This window comes from Meriones unguiculatus, chromosome 3 (genome assembly GCF_030254825.1).
Source record: "Meriones unguiculatus strain TT.TT164.6M chromosome 3, Bangor_MerUng_6.1, whole genome shotgun sequence".
Taxonomy (NCBI): domain Eukaryota; kingdom Metazoa; phylum Chordata; class Mammalia; order Rodentia; family Muridae; genus Meriones; species Meriones unguiculatus.
The window spans coordinates 43084598-43104604 of NC_083351.1; the positions used below are offsets into that span (position 1 = coordinate 43084598).

At 38.5% G+C, this 20007-nt stretch overlaps 1 protein-coding gene across 1 annotated transcript; it reads right to left on the reverse strand.

Moving 5' to 3' along the window:
• Positions 1 to 1273: 1273 nt before the first annotated feature.
• LOC110559063 (olfactory receptor 13F1-like) lies at positions 1274 to 13896 on the reverse strand. The gene is made up of 3 exons (XM_060378771.1): positions 13635 to 13896; positions 11829 to 11840; positions 1274 to 1977 (listed from the first exon to the last, which is right to left on the reverse strand). Exons 1-3 carry the CDS (start codon positions 13894 to 13896, stop codon positions 1274 to 1276), a joined length of 978 nt encoding a protein of 325 aa, XP_060234754.1.
• Between the last annotated feature and the right edge of the window lie 6111 nt (positions 13897 to 20007).

Genomic DNA, 20007 nt, shown 5'->3' on the forward strand with positions numbered 1-20007 from the left:
TAAGCCTCCACAGTGCTGGGATTTCAAGGGTTCACCTCAGTGCTGGAACAATACTTACATGTGATCAGCTCTCCTTTTTATTAAACCTACATGAGACATGTCTGTAGTAGCAAGAAGTACATTTTCACAGGATGAGGCCATTATTTGCATAATTTCAAGGAAGTAATATTTATGTCTGTGTTATTAGTGCCCAGATTCCAGGAGGATTTAAAGAAAAGAAAAAACATTAGTTTGTATCATGGTGACATCCTAATTTGCAGTTTTTTCACACATATTAAATATGCTTATGAATATTTTAATCAGTATATTTTATATAAATGCAGCAACTCTTTAAAATGTAAACAACATAGGGTGAAGCTCTTTATCAGCCCTTACATGATCAGTTAAACAACATGTTTTTACATTTTTTTCAGTGTAGTGGGGGTTAAATCTAAGTCCTTGGACATGTGTAATAACTCTACTATTGAGCAACAAGTACAGGCCAATTATTAACATGTTAAAATAGTATTGTGAGTGAGCAATTGAATTTATTAAGACACTGAAGTATAATATGAGATTTATTCTGACATTAGACCCATAATTAAAGATCTCCCATTTTTTATATTTTTACTGAAGCTCATAAATAAAATTATAATTGTGAAAAACTTATTATAATATGCTTTTTATGTAACAGATATTATTCATTTCTCCACATAGGCAACCTAAATTAGCAGTCACTCAAAATTCATCTTACTAAATCTGAAAAAAAATTAATTTCATATTTGAATGCTTTAGAAACTAGGAAGAGTACCAGGCAGTGATTCTCATTTGGTTTTATGAAATACATGTATATATAGATACATATGTACACCTTGAACTATGTAATACTAAGTAAAATATCTTTCTTTTAAAATGCAGAGATAATTTCAAATCACAGAGAAAATATTACCTCAAAACTCACTTGACTAACAATTCTACATCCTTGTTATATTACTTCTTTTCTTGGTTGTGTCACAGCTGGACAGTGAGATCATTTAGTAGGTCAAATAGATAAGAACAGGTACTTACATCATTTTTAAGTTCATATTAATATACATTAAATGTTAAGTACCTTCTTGACAACATATTTCTATATAAATGATTCACTGACATAAAAGATCTTACAAGGCAAATCAGAATATAAGGTATAATAATGAGTTTGCAATTAAAATTAGTGTTTTCTAGGGATTTGACTTATATTATTTTGCAGTTTTCTTAATAAAACTTACGATTTATCTAGATGAGTGTGCCTTTTCTAATATTGTTTGAGGACAGAAGTTAAGATAGCAATAAAGGAATGTCTCCTCAATAATTTTTTCACAGCCATTTTTACATCATTGTTCAGAAGACTATAGATGATAGGATTTAGCATTGGTGTTAATCCAGCATATATCAATGCCATAAATTTATCAATTTCCTGTGAGTTAACAGGTGAGGGCTTCAGGTACATGGAGAGAGCTGTCCCAAAGAACAGAACCACCACAGTCAAGTGAGCTGCACATGTCGAAAAGGCTTTGCTTCGACCATCCACCGTGCTGATCCTCAAGATATTGGAGAGGATGAATGCATAGGAGACACAAATGAGCAGCATTGGCAATGGGAGAAGAAGGATGCTGATCACTAACATAATTAACTGCACCATGGAAGTGTCTACACAGGCCATTTTCAAGAGAGCCAGAATTTCACAGGTGAAATGATTGATGATGCTATTACCACAAAGAGACAGCTGAATCACAGGTCCAGTTTCCACCAAGGCAGTGAGGCAGCCTGTAACCCAGGAGCTGCCTGCAATCTGTACACAGACTCTCCTGTTCATAATAACGGGGTACCTCAGGGGGTTGCAGATGGCCACATACCTGTCATAGGCCATCATGGAGAGGAGCACACATTCGGTGGAGCCCATGGCAAAAGAGAAGTACATCTGAGAAGCATATCCTGAGATAGAGGTTGAGTTTCTCCCTGAATCAAAGTTTGTCAGCATAGGAGTAAGAGCAAAAGAGGTATACCAGATGTCCAGAAAGGGGGAGGTTGCTGAAAAAAAAAAAAAATATATATATATATATATATATATATATATATATGGTAGTGTGCAGATGGGAGTCTAGCATGGTGATAGAGATAGTATTGCCCAGCAGAGTAATCAGATACATAAGCAGACACAGCACAAATATGGTGACTTCAACTTTTGGGTAGTGAGAAAATCCCAGGAAGAAAAACACTGTGACAGAGGTCCAATTTCCTTGGACCATTTTATGATAGCATGTTCATATGTATATGAACTAATAGCTTACATAACAAATATATAAAGCAAATGGTACTGCGTTAAGTTTTCTCACAGTTTTCACTTTGTATGAACTTGTGGTTTGTATTTAAGTGGCTCTCCTAATGAGAATGTTATTACATCAGTGCGTTTCTGAACAATCTGTCATTGATGTAATTTAGCTGTGAGGTCAACAAATTAATGGTGAACTTGTTGATTTTGTATCAAGGTCTTTTCTCCTGTTAAAGTGGAGTGGGAGAAGAATTTATTAAGTAAATACCATGAGGGAAGACCAAAGGAAACAATATTTTGCTCCCCCTTGCCCTTTATTCCAAAACTACATTTGTACCTCATTTACAAATGTATATTTACCTTTCACTCAACTGAGATGATTTTCTTCTCTTAGCTTGCAGATATTCTTCTTAAAGGAAAATCTCCATCTCCCTAGTTCACAGTTTCTTCTGCCATTCTTAGAGATATGCTCAAAATGATTTGGAGAGTCAATAAGTAAAATAATGTACAGATTTCTCCAGATATAAAAGAAATTAACTGAAGACCTTGAACACTGAAAAACAAACCAGAGTTTTTCTCTTCAAAACTAAGAAAGTGATATGGAAATTCTCATTATGAGGGACACTTAACCTCTGTATCTTTCATGTGTCTATAGTTTCCTTAGTGACTGAGCTACAGAGACATTCTCCAAAGGACCAGTCTCTGGCTCTGGAAGACAATTTAGTCTATTGTTGCTTTTGAAACTTTGCAAACACTGTAGCAAATTAAAGTTGCAAAACTGTACATACAGTTTTACAAATGCTGAAAGTCCAAGGATGATCTCCCATAGATCCAATTATCATCACAAGTTTGCCTAGTCTAATTGTAGCGTTATTCAAACAAGAAATAAACATGTTCCTCATCACTGTTTTAAGGGTAAGGAATATACTCTTTTTCAAGTATGTTATGAAGTAAGCCAGGCTATTTATGCTAATGTAAAGGGGAATACATAATGTCATTTCTCTCTTTCAACTCAAAGGAAAGCTTCAATTTATGTATGAGAAAAGTGGTACTCAATATGGAAGCATCAAGATGGGTGAACAAGAGCCTGAGTAACTGCTCTTCCTGATGATGGCTTAATGAGAAGACTTACATACAATCTTTATGGAAAATGAAATTGCACCTGATGAAGAAATGCTTTTCATGTGGAGAAGTTAGCTGTTGCATATAAAAGTATCTTGACTTCAGAATGCTAATTATAGACTCTGTCCCTCTGAGCTGCATATCACCAGTTTACAACTTTCTAGAGAGGCTCTGATATTTGACACTGTATGGTGAAATGGTTGAAATAACCTGCCAATTGTTTGCTGTGAAATTGTAGTTGAATAACTTTATTTTTATTCAATAAATTTACCCATGGTTATTACTTAATTTACTTCATTTATCAAATGCCTCTTCATATTCAGACAGAGGTAGTTACATATTTGAAGTATTTTCTAAAATCAACATACCCGAAACAAAACCCCTGTATATACTAACTAGTATTAGCAATATAATGTACTCTTTGGATCTACTGTTTACTCACTCTTACCCAAAGGCCTAGGATCATGTGTGTAATTGGCCAATTTTAGCTTTAAGATTGCATTATTCACAGGAAGGGCTAAACACTTTCTACTTCCACATGTCATTTCTGTTTTCTGGAACGAATTGGTGAGTCTCACTGACTTCAGTTGTGAAAGGGAAATGTCAGTACTCCTTAGGGTCATTGTGAGGAAAGATACACTCGGTAAAGGAACTATTAGTATCCAATATGCAGTAGGTACTTAAATATTAGACTTTTCTCTATTAACTAGAACAACTCATTCTCCTTTTCCTTTGTATATGATTTATTAGTTATTTGAGAATGTTCTACAATGTATTTTTTCAGTTTTTCTTTGTTTTTCCCCTCCTCAAACTCCCCCACATCCCTACCAACCCAACTTCATATTCTCATTCTCTCTCAAATAGAACAGCACAAAACACACACCAAAAAAAAAAAATGAAACAAAAATGTCCAAATGAAACACAACAAACAAACAAAGCTCCATGGAGTTTAATTTGAGTTGGCCAACTACTTCCAGGCATGGAGTGTGGTTGATAGACCCAGTGACACTACACTGGAGAAAACTCATTTTCTCTTTGCCGATGGGTATCACTTGCAAATGGACTCTTAGGGGTGAGAGCCTGTATCCACTTCTCCTTCTCAGTGCCAGTGTTCTACCTGACTTGAACTGCTGGTGGTCTTACACATGTCACCATAGTCTTTGTGAATTCATACACACATCAGACTTGTGTCTGGAAAACGCTGTTTCCTTTGAGTTACCCACTATTTCTGGCTCTTGAACTCTTTCCTTCTCCTCTTCCACGCATATCCCTAAGCCTTGTAGAGGGGGTTACTTACGGCATCTTGCACAGTTATGGATCTCTGTTAATTTTCATCTACTTTAGCAGCATCAGGGATGGGTTCCGTCTGATGAGGTAGGCTCTAAGTACAATTTAAGAGTGGTTAGTTATTCTCATAACATTTTTGTCACTATTATACCCGTATATAGGTTCCACTTGTAGGTTTCAGGGCTTGTAGCTCAGTAATATTGATTATCTTTCTTCTCTGGTAATGTGGAGAGTTATTTCTGGCACCAGGAATACTTGTTGGGTATCATCTTGTTTTCCCTGTGTTAATAAAATCAACATAATTAAGTATTGATGGCATAATTAAGTGTTCTCCTCAGCAATAACTCTTTACTACCAGGTTGTGGAGAGCAGACAGTAGCCTTGCAATAGCATTACACAATCTATTTTAATCATATTTACCCCTACTTCTCTTCCCTAACTCCTCCCTGATCCGGCCTCACCTGCTTAACCCCCAGCATCATGTCCTTACCGTTGAATATAGTCTGTGCTGCCCATAAGCTTACACACATGGGAGTCATCTGCTGAGGAGTGCTCAGCCCAGTCCTTAAAGAAACCTCCTGGAGACCCAGCTTCTAATACACATGTCTTTCAGGGGCTGTGGGGAAAACATAACATCATCTGAATGTGGAGTTTCCATCTGAATTACTCATGTGGTGAGAGATAGTCCATGGTTCCCTTACTAAGTTACCTACATGGAGACTGGGCTACCTATATCCTACATCTGAACAGAGGACCTGGATCCTCTTAATTCATGGTCCTTGGTTGGTGCATCAATATCCACAGGGCCCCCTGATCCCAGACTTGTTGTCTCTGTTGGTCTTCTTATGGAACTTCTGTCCTCTCTGGGTCCTTCTATGCCCCAACTCTTCCATAATACTCCTGCTCTCTGCCCAAAGTTTTGCTCTGAGTCTGAGCATCTACTTTGATCCCCTGCTGGGTGTTTTTTAGCAGTCATCTATGGAAATCTCCCATCCTGTTCTCTCTCTTCAACCACTTTTGGTGTCTATTATGTTTGCCCTTCTGAATGAGAATTAAGCGTCCTCCCTAGGGCCCTTCTTGTTACTTAGCTTCTTTAGGTCTGTCGATTGTAGTATGGTTATACTGTATTGTATGGCTAATATCAACTGAAAACCACCAAATTAATTTCCAAGTTTGCACTCCCACCAGCAAAGTGTTCCCCTTTCTCTACAACCTTACCAGCACGTGCTGTCACATGAGTTTTTGATCTTAGCCATTCTGATAGTTGTAAGATAAAATATCAGAGTCATTTTGATGAATAATGGTGTTGAGCAATTCTTTAAGTGCTTCTCGGCCATTCAAGATTCCTCTGTGGAGAATTCTCTGTTTTGTTCTGTACCCCATTTTTAATTAGATTATTTGGTTTTTTGGTGCTTAAATTCTTGAGTTCTATAAATATTCTGGATATTAGCCCTCTGTCAGATGTAGGATTGGTAAAAATATTTTCTCTGTCTGTAGGCTGTCATTTTGTTCTAGTAACAGTATCCTTTGCTTTACAGAAGCTCTTATATTTCATGAGGTCCCATTTCTTAACTGTTGATCTTAGAGCCTGAGCAGTTGGTGTTCTGTTCAGGAAGTTGTCTTTTGTGCCACTGAGTTCAAAGTTCTCCCCCACTTCTTCTGTAATGCCAGGTACATGGGACCATCAGAGACCACCAGGAGATGACTCAATGCAATAGCAAGAGAGCTTTATTACTAGAGCAATTGAACTTGGGACCCAAGTCTCACTGACGCAGCAGTAGGGAAGTGGGTCCTCCAGTTTTGAGTGAACAAGATTTTTAAAGGGAAAATCTGTGAGCAGGGGGTTTCCATGACAGCAAGCAGGGGGTCACAAGCCTTGACATTATAGGATTAGGTAAAAGTTAGAAGGGCAAGGTGACCTTCTCTGAATCACAATTACCTAAGGCATACAATCACAATTGCTATTCATCAGAACTATATCTGAAACATTGGGGAGAATTTTCCCAGCAGATTCCCAACCGATTTTCATTGATTATTGCCAGAGAGATTGTGTCTATTTTTTATGAAGTAGTTATTCTGGGATATTTACTGGAGGCTGTTGTTAGGAGAGTTAACTTTGTTTTCTGCCAAGTGAACATTCTGTGATATTTCCTGGTACCTGAGTTCAGCTCCCAGTCAAGATGGCTCTCTATTTCAAAATGGAGTTATACCCAGGCTAACTTAAACTCTTAACTTCTTCTAGTAAGTTTAGTGTGTCTGGTTTTATGCTGAGATCTTTGATTCACTTGCTCTTTACTTTAGTGCAGGATGATAAGTGTGGATCTATTTGCAATTTTCTACATGTAGACATCCAGTTACACCAGCTCTGTTTGTTGAAGATGCTGTCTTTTTTTCCATTGTATGGTTTTAGTGCCTGTATCAAAACCAAGTGTCCATAGGTGTGTGGGTTTATTTCTGGGAGTTCTATTGATTTTCATTGATCTGACAGTCTGTTTTTATGCCAGTACCATGTAGTTTTTCTTACTGTTGACCTCTAGTACAAGTTGAGATCAGAAATTGAGATAGCTCCAGAAGATCTTTTATTGTTCAGGATTGTTTTGTTTTCTTTTGTTTTGTTTTGTTTTGTTTGTATTTGTGGTCCTGGCTGCCCTGGAACTCCCTCTGTAGATCAGGGTGGCCTTGAACTCAAAGATTTGCCTGCCTCTGCCTCCAGCATGCTGGGATTGAAGGTGTGTACCACCTCCCCAAGCTACACAGGATTGTTCTAGCTTTTCTGGTATTTTTGGTTTTCCTTATGAAGTTGAGAATTGTTCTTTCAAGGTCTGGGGGAAAATTGTTGGTATTTTGATGGTAATTGCATTGAATCTATAGACAGCTTTTGGTAAAATGGCCATTTTTACTATATTAAACCTACCAATCCACCAACATGGGACATCTTTCTGTCTTCTGATACCTTCTTCTGTTTCCTTCTTCAGAGTCTTAAAGGTCTTGTTATACAGGTCTTCACTTGCTAGGTAAAAGTTATACCAAGATACTTAAGGATTTTTGTGGCTATTGTCAAGGGAGTTGTTTCCTTAATTTCATTCTCATCCCATTTGTCTTTTGTATACAAGAGGGCTACTGATTTTTTTTTTTAGTTAATTTTGTAGCCAGCCATGTTGTTGAAGGTGTTTGTCACTTGTAGTAGTTCTCTGGTAGAATTTTGGGAGTCACTTTTGTATACTATCATATTATTTACAAATACTGATACTTTGACTTCTCCCTTTCCAATTTGTATCCCATTGATCTCCTTTAGTTTTCTTATTACTCTGGCTAGGACTTCCAGTACTATATCAAAGAGATATGTGGAGAGAGAGGGCATTCTTGTCTTGTCCCTGATTTCAGTGGAATTGATTTAAGTTTCTCTCCATTTAGTTTTATGGTAGTTATAGGCTTGCTGTGTATCGCCTTTACAATGTTTAGATAATGTGCCTTGTATCCCTGATCTCTCTAAGACTGTAAATATGCATGGGTTTTGGATTTTGTCAAATGTTTTTTTCAGAATCTGAGGAGATGATCATGTGGGTTTGTTTGTTTGCTTTTTCAGTTTGTTTATTTGGTGGGTTACATTTTTCCTTATATTGAACCATCCCTGCATGCCTGGGATGAAGGCTACTTGGTCATGGTAAATGATACTTTTGATGTGTTCCTGGATTTGGGTTGTGAGTATTTTATTGAGGATTTTTGCATCAATGTTCATAAGGGAAATTGGTCTGAAATTCTTTTTCTTTGTTGGGTCTTTGTGTGGTTCAGGTAGCAAGGTGACTGTGGCCTCATAGAATGAGTTCAGTAATGTTCCTTCTGTTTCTATTTTGTGGAAGAGTTTGAAGAGTATTGATATTAGCTCTTCTTTGAAGGCCTGGTAGAATTCTGCACTGAAACCATGTGGCCCTAGGTGTGAAGAAATTTCAGAGTCAGTCCACTGAGTTGCTGGCTAGAAAGGTTTAGACTATAGGTTAACATTGTCAGACTGGATATTGTCTGTGTATTGTCAACATTCAGTGGATAAATGTCTATATGCTAAAATAGAAATGCAGGTCCTGTTTTGTGTTGCCTTGGAACAAGGTCATACAGTGGCTTATATGCCTCATTTTGCAAAGATTAGAGAGCTGAAATATATGCACCATGCCATAGGTTCATATCCAGAATTCCAGTGGGCTTTTGCCTCAAATTGTGGAGAGCATGATTCTAAGGTTACACATTTGTTAGCAATGGTGGCTGTCTTGGAGATGCCTTTGCAAATTTGGGCTGAAGGTGCTTTAGCATGCTGAGTTCTGGATTTGTCTTTGTTGGGTAGGAATTTTATTTCTTATTTTCTGTTTCTTCTCTGGGTTACTATGATAATATGATAGCTGTATGTTACTTGTTTTCCTGGCCTATTCAGCTGGTGTGCTCTCAGGAAATGTCTGCCAGTATTGGATCTGGGTAATTGGGATGATTTGGGGAAAGAAAGGTTGGAAGAGAAGGTCTTTGTGATCCCTTGGAGATGGGTCAGAGAAGAAAGGGAGACAACAGCAGGTTTCCAGCTACAGAGCTAAAATGGGACTGGAGGGACTGGATATCAGGAGCAACAGGAAAGGGGCCAATCTCCCTTTAGCCTAATTGTTCCCCTGAGAAGAGTGGCCCCTGGGTTAGCATGGGTGCCTCCTGGATTGAGGTGTGGGGTAATGCAAGGAATGAGAATTGGAAAGTTAATAGAGGATGATCTGTGGGATCCATAGGAGATGTGAGCAAAGAGGAGGCAAGCCTGCAGCTGGTGTTCTGTTACATTGCTAGAGATGAGGCTATGGGGTTGGGTCCGAGGTCACAGACAGACAGGAGAAAGTCTGTGGGCAGCCTACCTGGTTTTCTGGCAGGTGTGGCTTGTGGTTTAGCAGGATGTGCCCGGTGGAGTTGGCCTGGGGTACACTGGCAAGTGGGAGGAAGGAAGTTGGGAGTGGATGGTCTGTGGGATCCACAGGAGAGGTGGGCAGGGAGTTAGAAGGGCTGCAGCTGGAGTTCTGGTTCAGCATTAGGGTTGGGTCTGGGGGAACAAAGAGACAGGAGAAGGTCTGCCAAGTCACATATTTTTCAGTGTAATTGTGGTTACAAAAATCTGTACGTGGAAAAATTGCATAGAGTTACACATACTAATGTGTACATAAATAAACGTGAATATATTTTAAAATATCAAACCTGAAAAGTTCTGTATTCTATCAATAAGGTCAAATTATTGACAGCTTTGTGGTTTTGATATTGAGCTACCACAACATAAAGGTCAGAAATATAGAACGTAATGTCATTGGAGTTCATACCTACTTGGACATAAAAGTATTTTAAAATATTAACAAAACTCAAGTTGGAGATGTATTACGAAGTAGAAGTACTTATTTTAATTATTTTATTTTGAATTATTTTAATTTATTCAGTAGTTCAAAAATGTAATCATTCTTAGCTGAGTCAGCCACACAAAAACCAGTGATAGGCCAGGTTTTGCCCAGAGCCATTGTTTGCTGATTTCTAAATTATATAGGAGTGTGCATTATAACTCCATGTTGTTAATTGCAAAATTGCTATGTAAATGATGTCTTCAACTGGCTCCTAGAAAGATCAGGTAAAACGTTTAAGTAAATTTTAGAAAACTGCTTTGTTATTTCCAGACCCAAACTATTAGTGACAGCTCACCTCACAACCAACTCCTTTACCTGGAGATTCAGATGGAAGCAGCTCAGCCCCTCTCTTCTTGTTGGCCTTGAAGAAGCATAAACATGTTCCAGTTTCCATGGGAACCCTTTTTGGTGATTTCCTCCTTTATAGAGTTATGTTGGAGAAACAACAAGGAAGAATGGTGAAACATAGTATCACAAAGATTTATGGGAAAGCTGCCAGACTCTAACAATTAATTGTCTTCAAAAATTATTAGAGCGAATTTTACAGCAATTAATATTTTCGGTGATTCTAGTGAAGCCTGGTTAGTGAATGTAAAGAATGAAGCTAACTCTCCATAACTTTGTTTTCAACATCACTTATGGTTGACCAATCATGGTTTCTTTTTTCAGATATTTTTTAATTTATTTATTTTTTATTAATGACAGTTTATTTACTTTTTATCTCAGCTGTAGCCCCCTCCCTCAGCCCCTCCTAATTCCACCTGCCCTCCCTCATCTGCTTTCATGCCCATTCCCAAGTCTACTGATAGGGGAGGTCCTCCTCCCCTTCTATCTGACCCTAGCCTATCAGGTCTCATCAGGACTGGCTGCATTGTCTTCCTCTGTGGCCTGGTAAGGCTGCTCCCTGCTCAGGGGAGGTGGTCAAAGAGCAGGCCAATCAGTTCATGTCAGAGACAGTACCTGTTCCCATTACTAGGGCATGCACTTGGAGACTGAGCTGTGATGGGCTACATCTGTGCAGGGGTTCTACGTTATCTCCATGCATATCATGTTTTCTATACCACTCTTAAACTTTAGTTTAAATGACACCTTCAAAGTGTATATATTCTGTAAGCTGCCATTTTGTGCTACTGACAGTGTCCTTTGCCTTAAAGAAGCTTTTCAGTTTCATAAGATCCCATTTATTAATGGTTGATTTAGCGCTGTGGTGTTCTGTTCAGGAAGTGGTCTCCTATGGCAATGAGTTCAAGGCTCTTCCCCATTTTCTCTTCTAATATGCTAAGTGTATCCGGTTTTATGTTGAGGTCTTTGATCCACTTGAACTTGAGTTTTGTGCAGGGTGATAAGTATGGATCTACTTGCATTCTTCTACATGCAGACATCTAGTTATACAAGCACCCATTTGTTAAAGATGCTTTTTATTTTCCATTGTATGGTTTTGACTTTTGTTAAAAACTCAGGTTCCCATGGTTGTGTGGGTTTATTTCTGTGTCTTCTATTTGAAACCATTTATCAACCTGTCTGTTATAATGCCAATACCATGCAGTTTTTATTACTATTGCTCTGGAGTACAGCTTGAAATCAGGAGTGGTGATACCTCCAGATGTTGTACAAAATGGCAGCTTACAAAAGGGGAAAAGATCATCACCAACAAACCTTATACCTGACAAAAAGCTAATATTCAAAATATATTAAAAAAACACAAGAAAGTAAACACCAACCAACCAAATAACCTAATTAAAAATGGGGTACTCTGTGAAACAGAGAATTCTCAACAAAGAAATCTCTAATGGCTGACAAGCACATAAAGAAATGTTCAACTTTCTTAGTCATCAGGGAAATGCAAATCAAGACAATTTTGAGATTTCATCTTATATGCCTCATAATGGCTAAGATCAAAAACTCAAGTGACAACACATGCTAGCAAGGATGTGGAGCAAGGGAAACACTCCTCTATTGTTGGTGGGAATGTAAACTTGTACAACCACTTTAGAAAGCAATCTAAAGGTTTTTCAGAAAATTGGGAATAGATCTACCTGAAGACCCAGCTATACCACTCCTGTGCATATACCCAAAAGATGTTCCACTATACCACAAAGACACTTGTTCAACTATGTTCATACCAGCTTTATTCATAATGGCCAGAAACTGAAAACAAACCCAGATGTCCCTCAACTGAAAAATGAATAGTGAAGATGTGGTACATTTAGACAATGGAATACTACTCAGCTATTAAAAACAAACACACCATGAAATTTACAGGCAAATGGATAGAATTAGAAAAGATCATCCTGAGTGAGGTAACCCAGACCTAGAAAGACATGCATGGTATGTATTCACTTATAACTGGACATTAGCCATAATGTATAGAATAACCACAGACCCAGAGAAGCCAAGGAGGGCCCAAAGGAGGATGCTTGAATCTCACTCAGAAAGGAAAATAAAATAGACAACTGAAGTAGATGATGGGGAGAGCTGTGTGGGGAGGGTAACAGAGGCAGGGATCAGGTAAAGGGAGAGCAGAAATGGGAGGATAGGGGTTAGGGCAGAGGAGGTGGGGAGAGAGAATAGAAATCAATGAAGAAGCATTTCTGTGACAGGAGAGTTCCCTGGGAGTTTATGGGGGTCATCCTAGCTGAGATCTCTAACAGCAGGGGAGGGGGCAGAAGGGGGCTGAACTACTGTAGCCAGGTGTAGGGATAAAGATGGAGCAGACCTTGAGAGAATGGCAAACCAGTGACTGACCCAACGTGAGACCCACCCCAAAGGAGAGCCAACCCCTGTCCCTATTAATGACACTCTGCTGTGCTTGAAGATGGGAGCCCAGCATAACTGTCTTCTGAGAGGCTTCATTCAGACAGTGACAGAAACAGATGCAAAGACCCACAGCCAAAAAATATGCCAAGCTCAGGGAGTTCTGTGGAAGATTGGCAGGAGTTGAGGGAGGTGGAGGGGTCAAGGACACCACAAGAAGACCTACAGAGCCAACTAACCTGGGCCCATAGGGGCTCACAGAGACTGAACCACCAACCAAAGAGCTTACATGGGCTCGACGTACACTCCCTACACATGTGTAGCAGAAGTGCAGTGTAGTCACCATGTGGGTCCCTAACAGCGGGAGTGAGGACCGCCTCTGACTTTGTTGCCCGCCTTCGGATCCATGTGGGTCACCTAACAGCGGGAGTAAGGACCGCCTCTGACTTTGTTGCCCGCCTTCGGATCCATGTGGGTCCCTAACAGCGGGAGTAAGGACCACCTCTGACTTTGTTGCCCGCCTTTGGATCCATGTGGGTCACCTAACAGCGGGAGTAAGGACCGCCTCTGACTTTGTTGCCTGCCTTTGGATCCCTTTGCCCTAGCTGGACTGCCTTGTCGGACCTCAGTGGTATCTTAGAAGGCTACAGATGACCACATATCAATCAAAAGCCATCATGCACAGCAGAAAACTTTCTGTGGCTCTCATTGCAAGTCCAAAGAATATTTTCAAGATACCCACAGGGAAGAATATGTTTCTTTTGAGATTAGGCTCACCAGTGTAGAGGGAACAGAGGAAGCTGTGTAGCAGATATCCAGGAAAGAGAGATTGGCCAGGAAGAAATACATGGGGATAGGAGGACCGGAATTAAGACGTGAATCAAAGATGCTTGCTGTGCTCAGGACACTGTTGCCAGTTAGAAACACTAGGTGCACAACCAGAACAGGAACAAAGTAAATGATCTCAAGTTCTAGCTGTCCAGAAAGATCCAGAACAATGCATTCCTCCACAAAGGTGGGGTTTATCCTCTCCATTGCCCATCTTTCAGGATGACAAAGGAGGAGCCAACATAAAACATGTTATTTTCATGGCAAAGCAACAATTGTAACTAATACCTTACTGTTACTCTCGGGAGAAAATATTTTAAAGCATTGACATTCACTTAACTTTAAAGCCATTCACACTTAAAATAAATACCAGAATATTAAGAGTATCTGTGACAGAGTTAATATGTGACTATTAAGGATCAGAAACAAACTTGGAAGGAATCTTCATTACTGAGTTTTCCATACAGACAACTAAGTCATTTTCTCACTTAGTAAATCCCAGTGAGAGAGAGAACAATGAAGGAGGCAAAGGAAATCAACAGGGACTAGAAATTCAATATCAGCTTTTAACAGAATGGCTCAGATTAAAGAAATCTATACATTTGTTTGTTGATGTAAAGATTGAAATCTCTTTCCTGTAGTTTAATGTGTATTCTCATAGGATAGCCATTTCCTCACAGCACATCAATGTGCGTACACTGCAATTGCATCTATCCAACACTGAAGAAATACAGGTCCACTGTGAGTTACACGGATTGTCACTGAGGCTTTTATCTGGATTTCTTTTCATTACTTCTGATATATTAATTTGATGAAAGATGCCATGAACAATAGTTTTTGGAATAAAAGACAGATAAACAATAAAAATAAATAAATCCACAAGACAAAAGCAAATCACTTAAAGATATAAAAAATACACTTAGATTGAATAATCAAGGCATACATTTACACAGGTAGATAGTATATTATTTAATTATGGCATTTAGAAAAGTCTACCAAACTATAGTATAGGTGTTAATACTTACATCATGATTGTGCTTTTTCCAACAGATATCTCAATTACTGTGAAATATGTGGATTCTGAAAGACAACTTACAAGAGTAGTACATAAAAACATATGTTGTAGGTGGAGGTTAATATTTACTATTGATATATCTTTCAGTAAAGCTGCGGTTAATCCTAAACAGCTGTATAACCAAATCACCACACAGAGGCTGGGTTTATTTAGTTAACCTTGAACACAATGCTGGGCAATAGTTACTCCCTCCTAAACCTCCAAGCCTTTATAGTTTCTTAACATTTAGATTTTACCCATTATACTTGCTTTTTGTGAAATATTATGTCCAGTCCATCTCCACGTAGTTCCAAGATCTGTCCTCCAGCTCTCTTCTCACTCCTTCTCCTCCCACTAATTTTCTGCCCTCTGGCTCCTCCCTTCTTTCCTGTCCTCTGACTCCTCCCTTTGCACAACACTGTGGCTAGTTGTTTTATTTTGGCCTGTTTACACACAGTTGAGACAGGATGCTTAGAATAAGTATCACAATGCAATATCTGGATTGAAACCAGACAGTGGGGGGGGGGGGAGAAATCAGCATTTAAATGAACAAGGGTAAGGTGTATACATTTCAAAAGAACATTATACCAACAACATCCATGCACCAAAATCCAGGTATGTGTTCATTAAAGATAATAGAACTATATCAAAGCTATTTTTACACAGAAAGATCACAAAATAATAATTGAAGAGACTGTGGTTGTGCAATGGGGAATACAGGTGTTTGACAGAGAAGGGCTGGTTGAGAGTGATGTATATAAGTGATGAACATCTGTTCATGTATGAAATGATTAAAAATATATATTATAAAATGAAAGATCATAGATGTGCAGGGCCGATAGAGCTAAATAACATTCAGTAAAATTTTCTAGAGATGGCTACATGAAGGTATAACTGATGAGATAATCTTCCCAAGTAATTGTTTGTTACTATTTGATTTAGGAGCACTTAATAACAATGTTGCTCACTCACCAGAGGCACTAGAAAGTGACAACAAGATGCCACATGAACTTTGAACAATGTTTTTCTCAGAGAAAAGCTAATTGAATAATACAGTACAGTCTATAAATCCAGGCTTTATGTGACTGCATAGCCATGTGAGGTGCAAACTGTCATACATCTTCATTTATGAACCAGAACTGTGGTTATTAAACTTGTGCAATAGCTGTCTATGACCAAAAAAAAAAAAAAAAAAAAAAAAACTTCTGAATTCAGAAAAGATGAAGGCAAATAGGAGGCTTGACTTTCTTTGGAAATAGCTTCATGGGTAACTAAGATAAGATGAAATGAAGGATTTGAACAACTGGGGAAAGCAAGAAACTTTTCTGTTTTTGTTCTTTTTGTGTCAACATAAAAATTAGAAGCCAATAGCAGCTACCAGATGGCCAATGAGAGGATCCAGAAAAGGCAAAAGCTGGCAAGTGGATGACCCTGGCTGGGTACCCATGTTTACAGGTGGGTAACAGGAACCCTTGACTGAAAGACACATGCTTGGTAAATAAAGTTAATTACTGCCACCACTACTGGGGCCTAGAGCAGGAGTGTTCTTTAATTTGAATGTTAATCATCTAATTAAGATACTCCATGTGAAATTCAGTGACATGCTGAAAAGTATCACAGACATACTAGATACATTCTCACCCACAAAAATAACGCAAACTAATATGCTTTATGTGTCCAACACTGCTTTATATAACTGAGCATAAAGGGGGGAATACTGACCACATTGACATTGTCTCACTTTGTGAGTCAGTTATGCGGCTGAACCCAACAGACCAACTCCAAAGATGATAATCAAGATGAAGTAAGCGCAAGGTAAAACAGCAAAGAGAGTTCAGGTTTTATAAATGAGCCTACAGGAAGCTCTTTATCATGCTCAGACAAAGGCGTACTTTGGGGTTGCAACAGCATCCTAGGAAAATTGAAATGTGAGGCTCGAAGCCTCTACTCAGTGAATGAACAGTTGTTGTACAACATGACTGTTGCACAAGCCAGCGCTGGCAGAAACATTCTAAACTGCAGTTCCTCAAAATTGGCTTCGGAGCAGTTTGGACTTGTTCCCAATTCCTTTTTCTGGTCCCGAAATGTCTTTATTCTGGACAATCGTGCCTTGAAGCTCCATGTGAGTACACACTCCAGTGTCTCACGTGTTCCGTAGACGGCCTAACAGGAAGCAAACGTGAACTGTTTAATTTAAAAATAAGGCCTATCTTGAAATTTAGAAACCAGTCAACATGCAGCCTGCATTGTCTCCCAGCGGCCATACACGGGAATGAGAAATCATGTCGTTTACATGGCTCAAGTGTCCGTGTCCTGGTCCAGTCTTCTGCAGCATTGCGTTACTCAGCCCTCAGGGGCATCACCTATGTCATGTTATATATTCCAGTTCTCGGGAACTACAGTTTTAGCACACGTGCTTGGTTGCTTACTAGACAGTCATGCACACTTACATCTACTGAGGTACTCATACGATGCATTGCTGGGTATATATCAGGTAAGACATATATGATATGATTATGTCCAGGATTCACCTCAAGATAATCAGGAGGATGAACCTGAGTTAGCAGGGATGAAGGAAGACTGTCTGGCTTCTGGTAATTGCATAAACTGGGTAATTTGTAAATAGGGATTTATAATTCCTACTGTGAAGCGTATGTGCATGTGTGTGTCTGTCTGTCTGCGCACGTGTGATGTACATGTGATTTTGGTGTCTGTGCACACTTATGAGTGGGTGTGCACTCGTATGTACATATCAAAGTCAGAAGACATTGAGTGAGTGTACTCCTCTATCACTTTCTGCCTTATTCCTTTAAGACAGGACTTCTCACGGAACCTGGAATTCTGCTGGTAGCCACAAGTCACAGTGGCCCTACTGGCTCCCCTCCCCCAGGGTTGCTCTTACAGGTGTGTGTGGCCCTGCAAGTAAGTAGGTGAGTGTTGGGGATTTGGACATGAGGAACAAGTTAAGGGCTCTGACCTACTGATTGATTACCCAAGCACTGCAATTTTTACCCTTTAGTTCAATGTTGCAAAATGAACACTTCCAAAAGAATATTTAAAAAGAAAAATAAATAGTAAAATATTTGCCATCCTCTTTGTATATATGCCTGCACACACACACATTGACAGACAGGTGCATACGTGTGTATATGTATGTACATATATATGCATATTAGAGAGAGAGAGATGGAGGGAAAGAAAAACATTCATATTTGTGTGTTTGTATGTAATAAGAATCATTTTGTTTTGGTGTTTTTGTCTTATCAGTTTTTCGTTTGTTTTGGTTTTCTTTTTTGTTTCTTTGGCTTTTAGAGGGGGGAAAGATGGAGGTGTAGAAAGGATCTTAATGAACTTAGGAAATAGGGAAAGAAGGTCAAATATACTGTAACAAAATTTTTCAATTAAAAGTGAATTGTAAATATATTTAGAGAACTTTTAAAATCATGTAGAAAATAGATAATATGACATTAGTGAGTATAATTTAGGTTCATCTTACCTGAGCTTTTTTTAATCACTTAGAATTTGTCCTATGAAACATATGTTGTACAATTTCAAAAATTACCTCCAAGTCATCATTATACTCATACTGATAAATCTGTGAACATAGCAGACATACTGACTCACAATCAGTGGTAGAAACTCAAAAAGTGACATCATTAGGATACAGCTATAATTACAACCATTTTATATCCTTGGAACTTTAGAAAATTTTGATGAATTAAAATTTTAAAAAATTGCATTTATTGGAGATATTTAATTTTTCTAGAAAGAATTGTTGATGGCTCTATGTATTCTCTGATCATTGAACGACATGAGCCTACTCAGCAAAATCAAGCCATATTGTACCCACTCATCTTCACCTGGGTGGAATTTTAGCAGGTACTAAAATCCAACACTTCTTCAATGTTTTCCACTCATGATACCAGATATATAAGTATATAAAATAATTATACAAAGTAATCTTTACTGATAAGTCATAAAGAAATTCATGTTTCAATAATCCTTAGATATAAATATAATTTTATCCTTTATTTGAGCTTAAAACAAACTTGCACACCAATGAGATGCAGTGTTCTTCTTTACCTTTATGGAGAGAATTACATACTGGCTGAACATCTGATATCGAAGGGTGTAGATTCAACATTTTTCAGATTTGGTTGATATTTTGAATTTATAAGTATGAGAGCACAGTTTAAAATATATATACATTAAAAATAGCATAAGTAGTTTAGAGCCATTTAAAAATTGCTGGAAATCTATCTTAAACTCAAACCAACACTCTTAAAACATTTTTATGAAACTCAAGTTGGCAACTAAGCCACAATTTTAAAATTAAATATTCTAACATGATTTAACTGAAAGGTCTACTGATCTGATACATACTGAGCAGAGATAGAAGGAAATATTAAAAGTCTTTGTTCACCATAATTAAACCATTGTGTTTCTAAAATGATGGGGGGAAGGAAATACCACATGAGTTAGTCGCCAATAAATGTTTATTATTCAAGTAGGCACAGTCATGTGGAGGACTCCGGGACTTCTGCCTCATGGGACAGGCTGAAGATGGGTGACAAGGATCTCCCCCAGTGGCAACTGCAGCTTCCATCTCTCGGATGTTTACAGCTTTCACAGAGCCCTCCTACAGAGACTAGGTGGTCTGTGCCATATTTAATAAGCAGGCTGAAGTTCCAGGTTAAGCAGCAGTAGGAGCACCTCACCCCAGCGTCTCTGTGTGCATCTCTGTGTCTGTGTCTGGCCTCTCCTCTCTTCATTCCCTTGCTATCTCTAATCAAAGTGCCAGGACCCAAGCAGGTTGGAACTAGGCACTAATGGGGGGGATAAATGTCTGTGACATAAAATCATTGCAATTCACAGTATAGAATATTTACTGTGGTGGGATGACATGTTTTGTGCAAAGAATGCATGTTGTGTGTTTGGCACAAAAGCACAGTGACATCATATAATGAAAAATACAAAACCTACCACAAATACTTGAGAGTCGTTTCATATTTGATTTTGATTAACTTTAGGTCACTGGGCATTTAGAAACCTTTTACATATTTACAACTTTCACATTCAGTAATTCTCACATTTGGCATTATGAAACACAGTTTAAGAGGAAGTAGGATGTGTCCCACATGATAAAAAGCCTGCATGTAAGTTGGGGACATTCTTAATATTATGACAAAAACTTAAGGCGAGGTGGGAGGATTTGGCCAAAACAATAGAAATGATGTCTTCACATGCTTAAAATGCTCTAATAG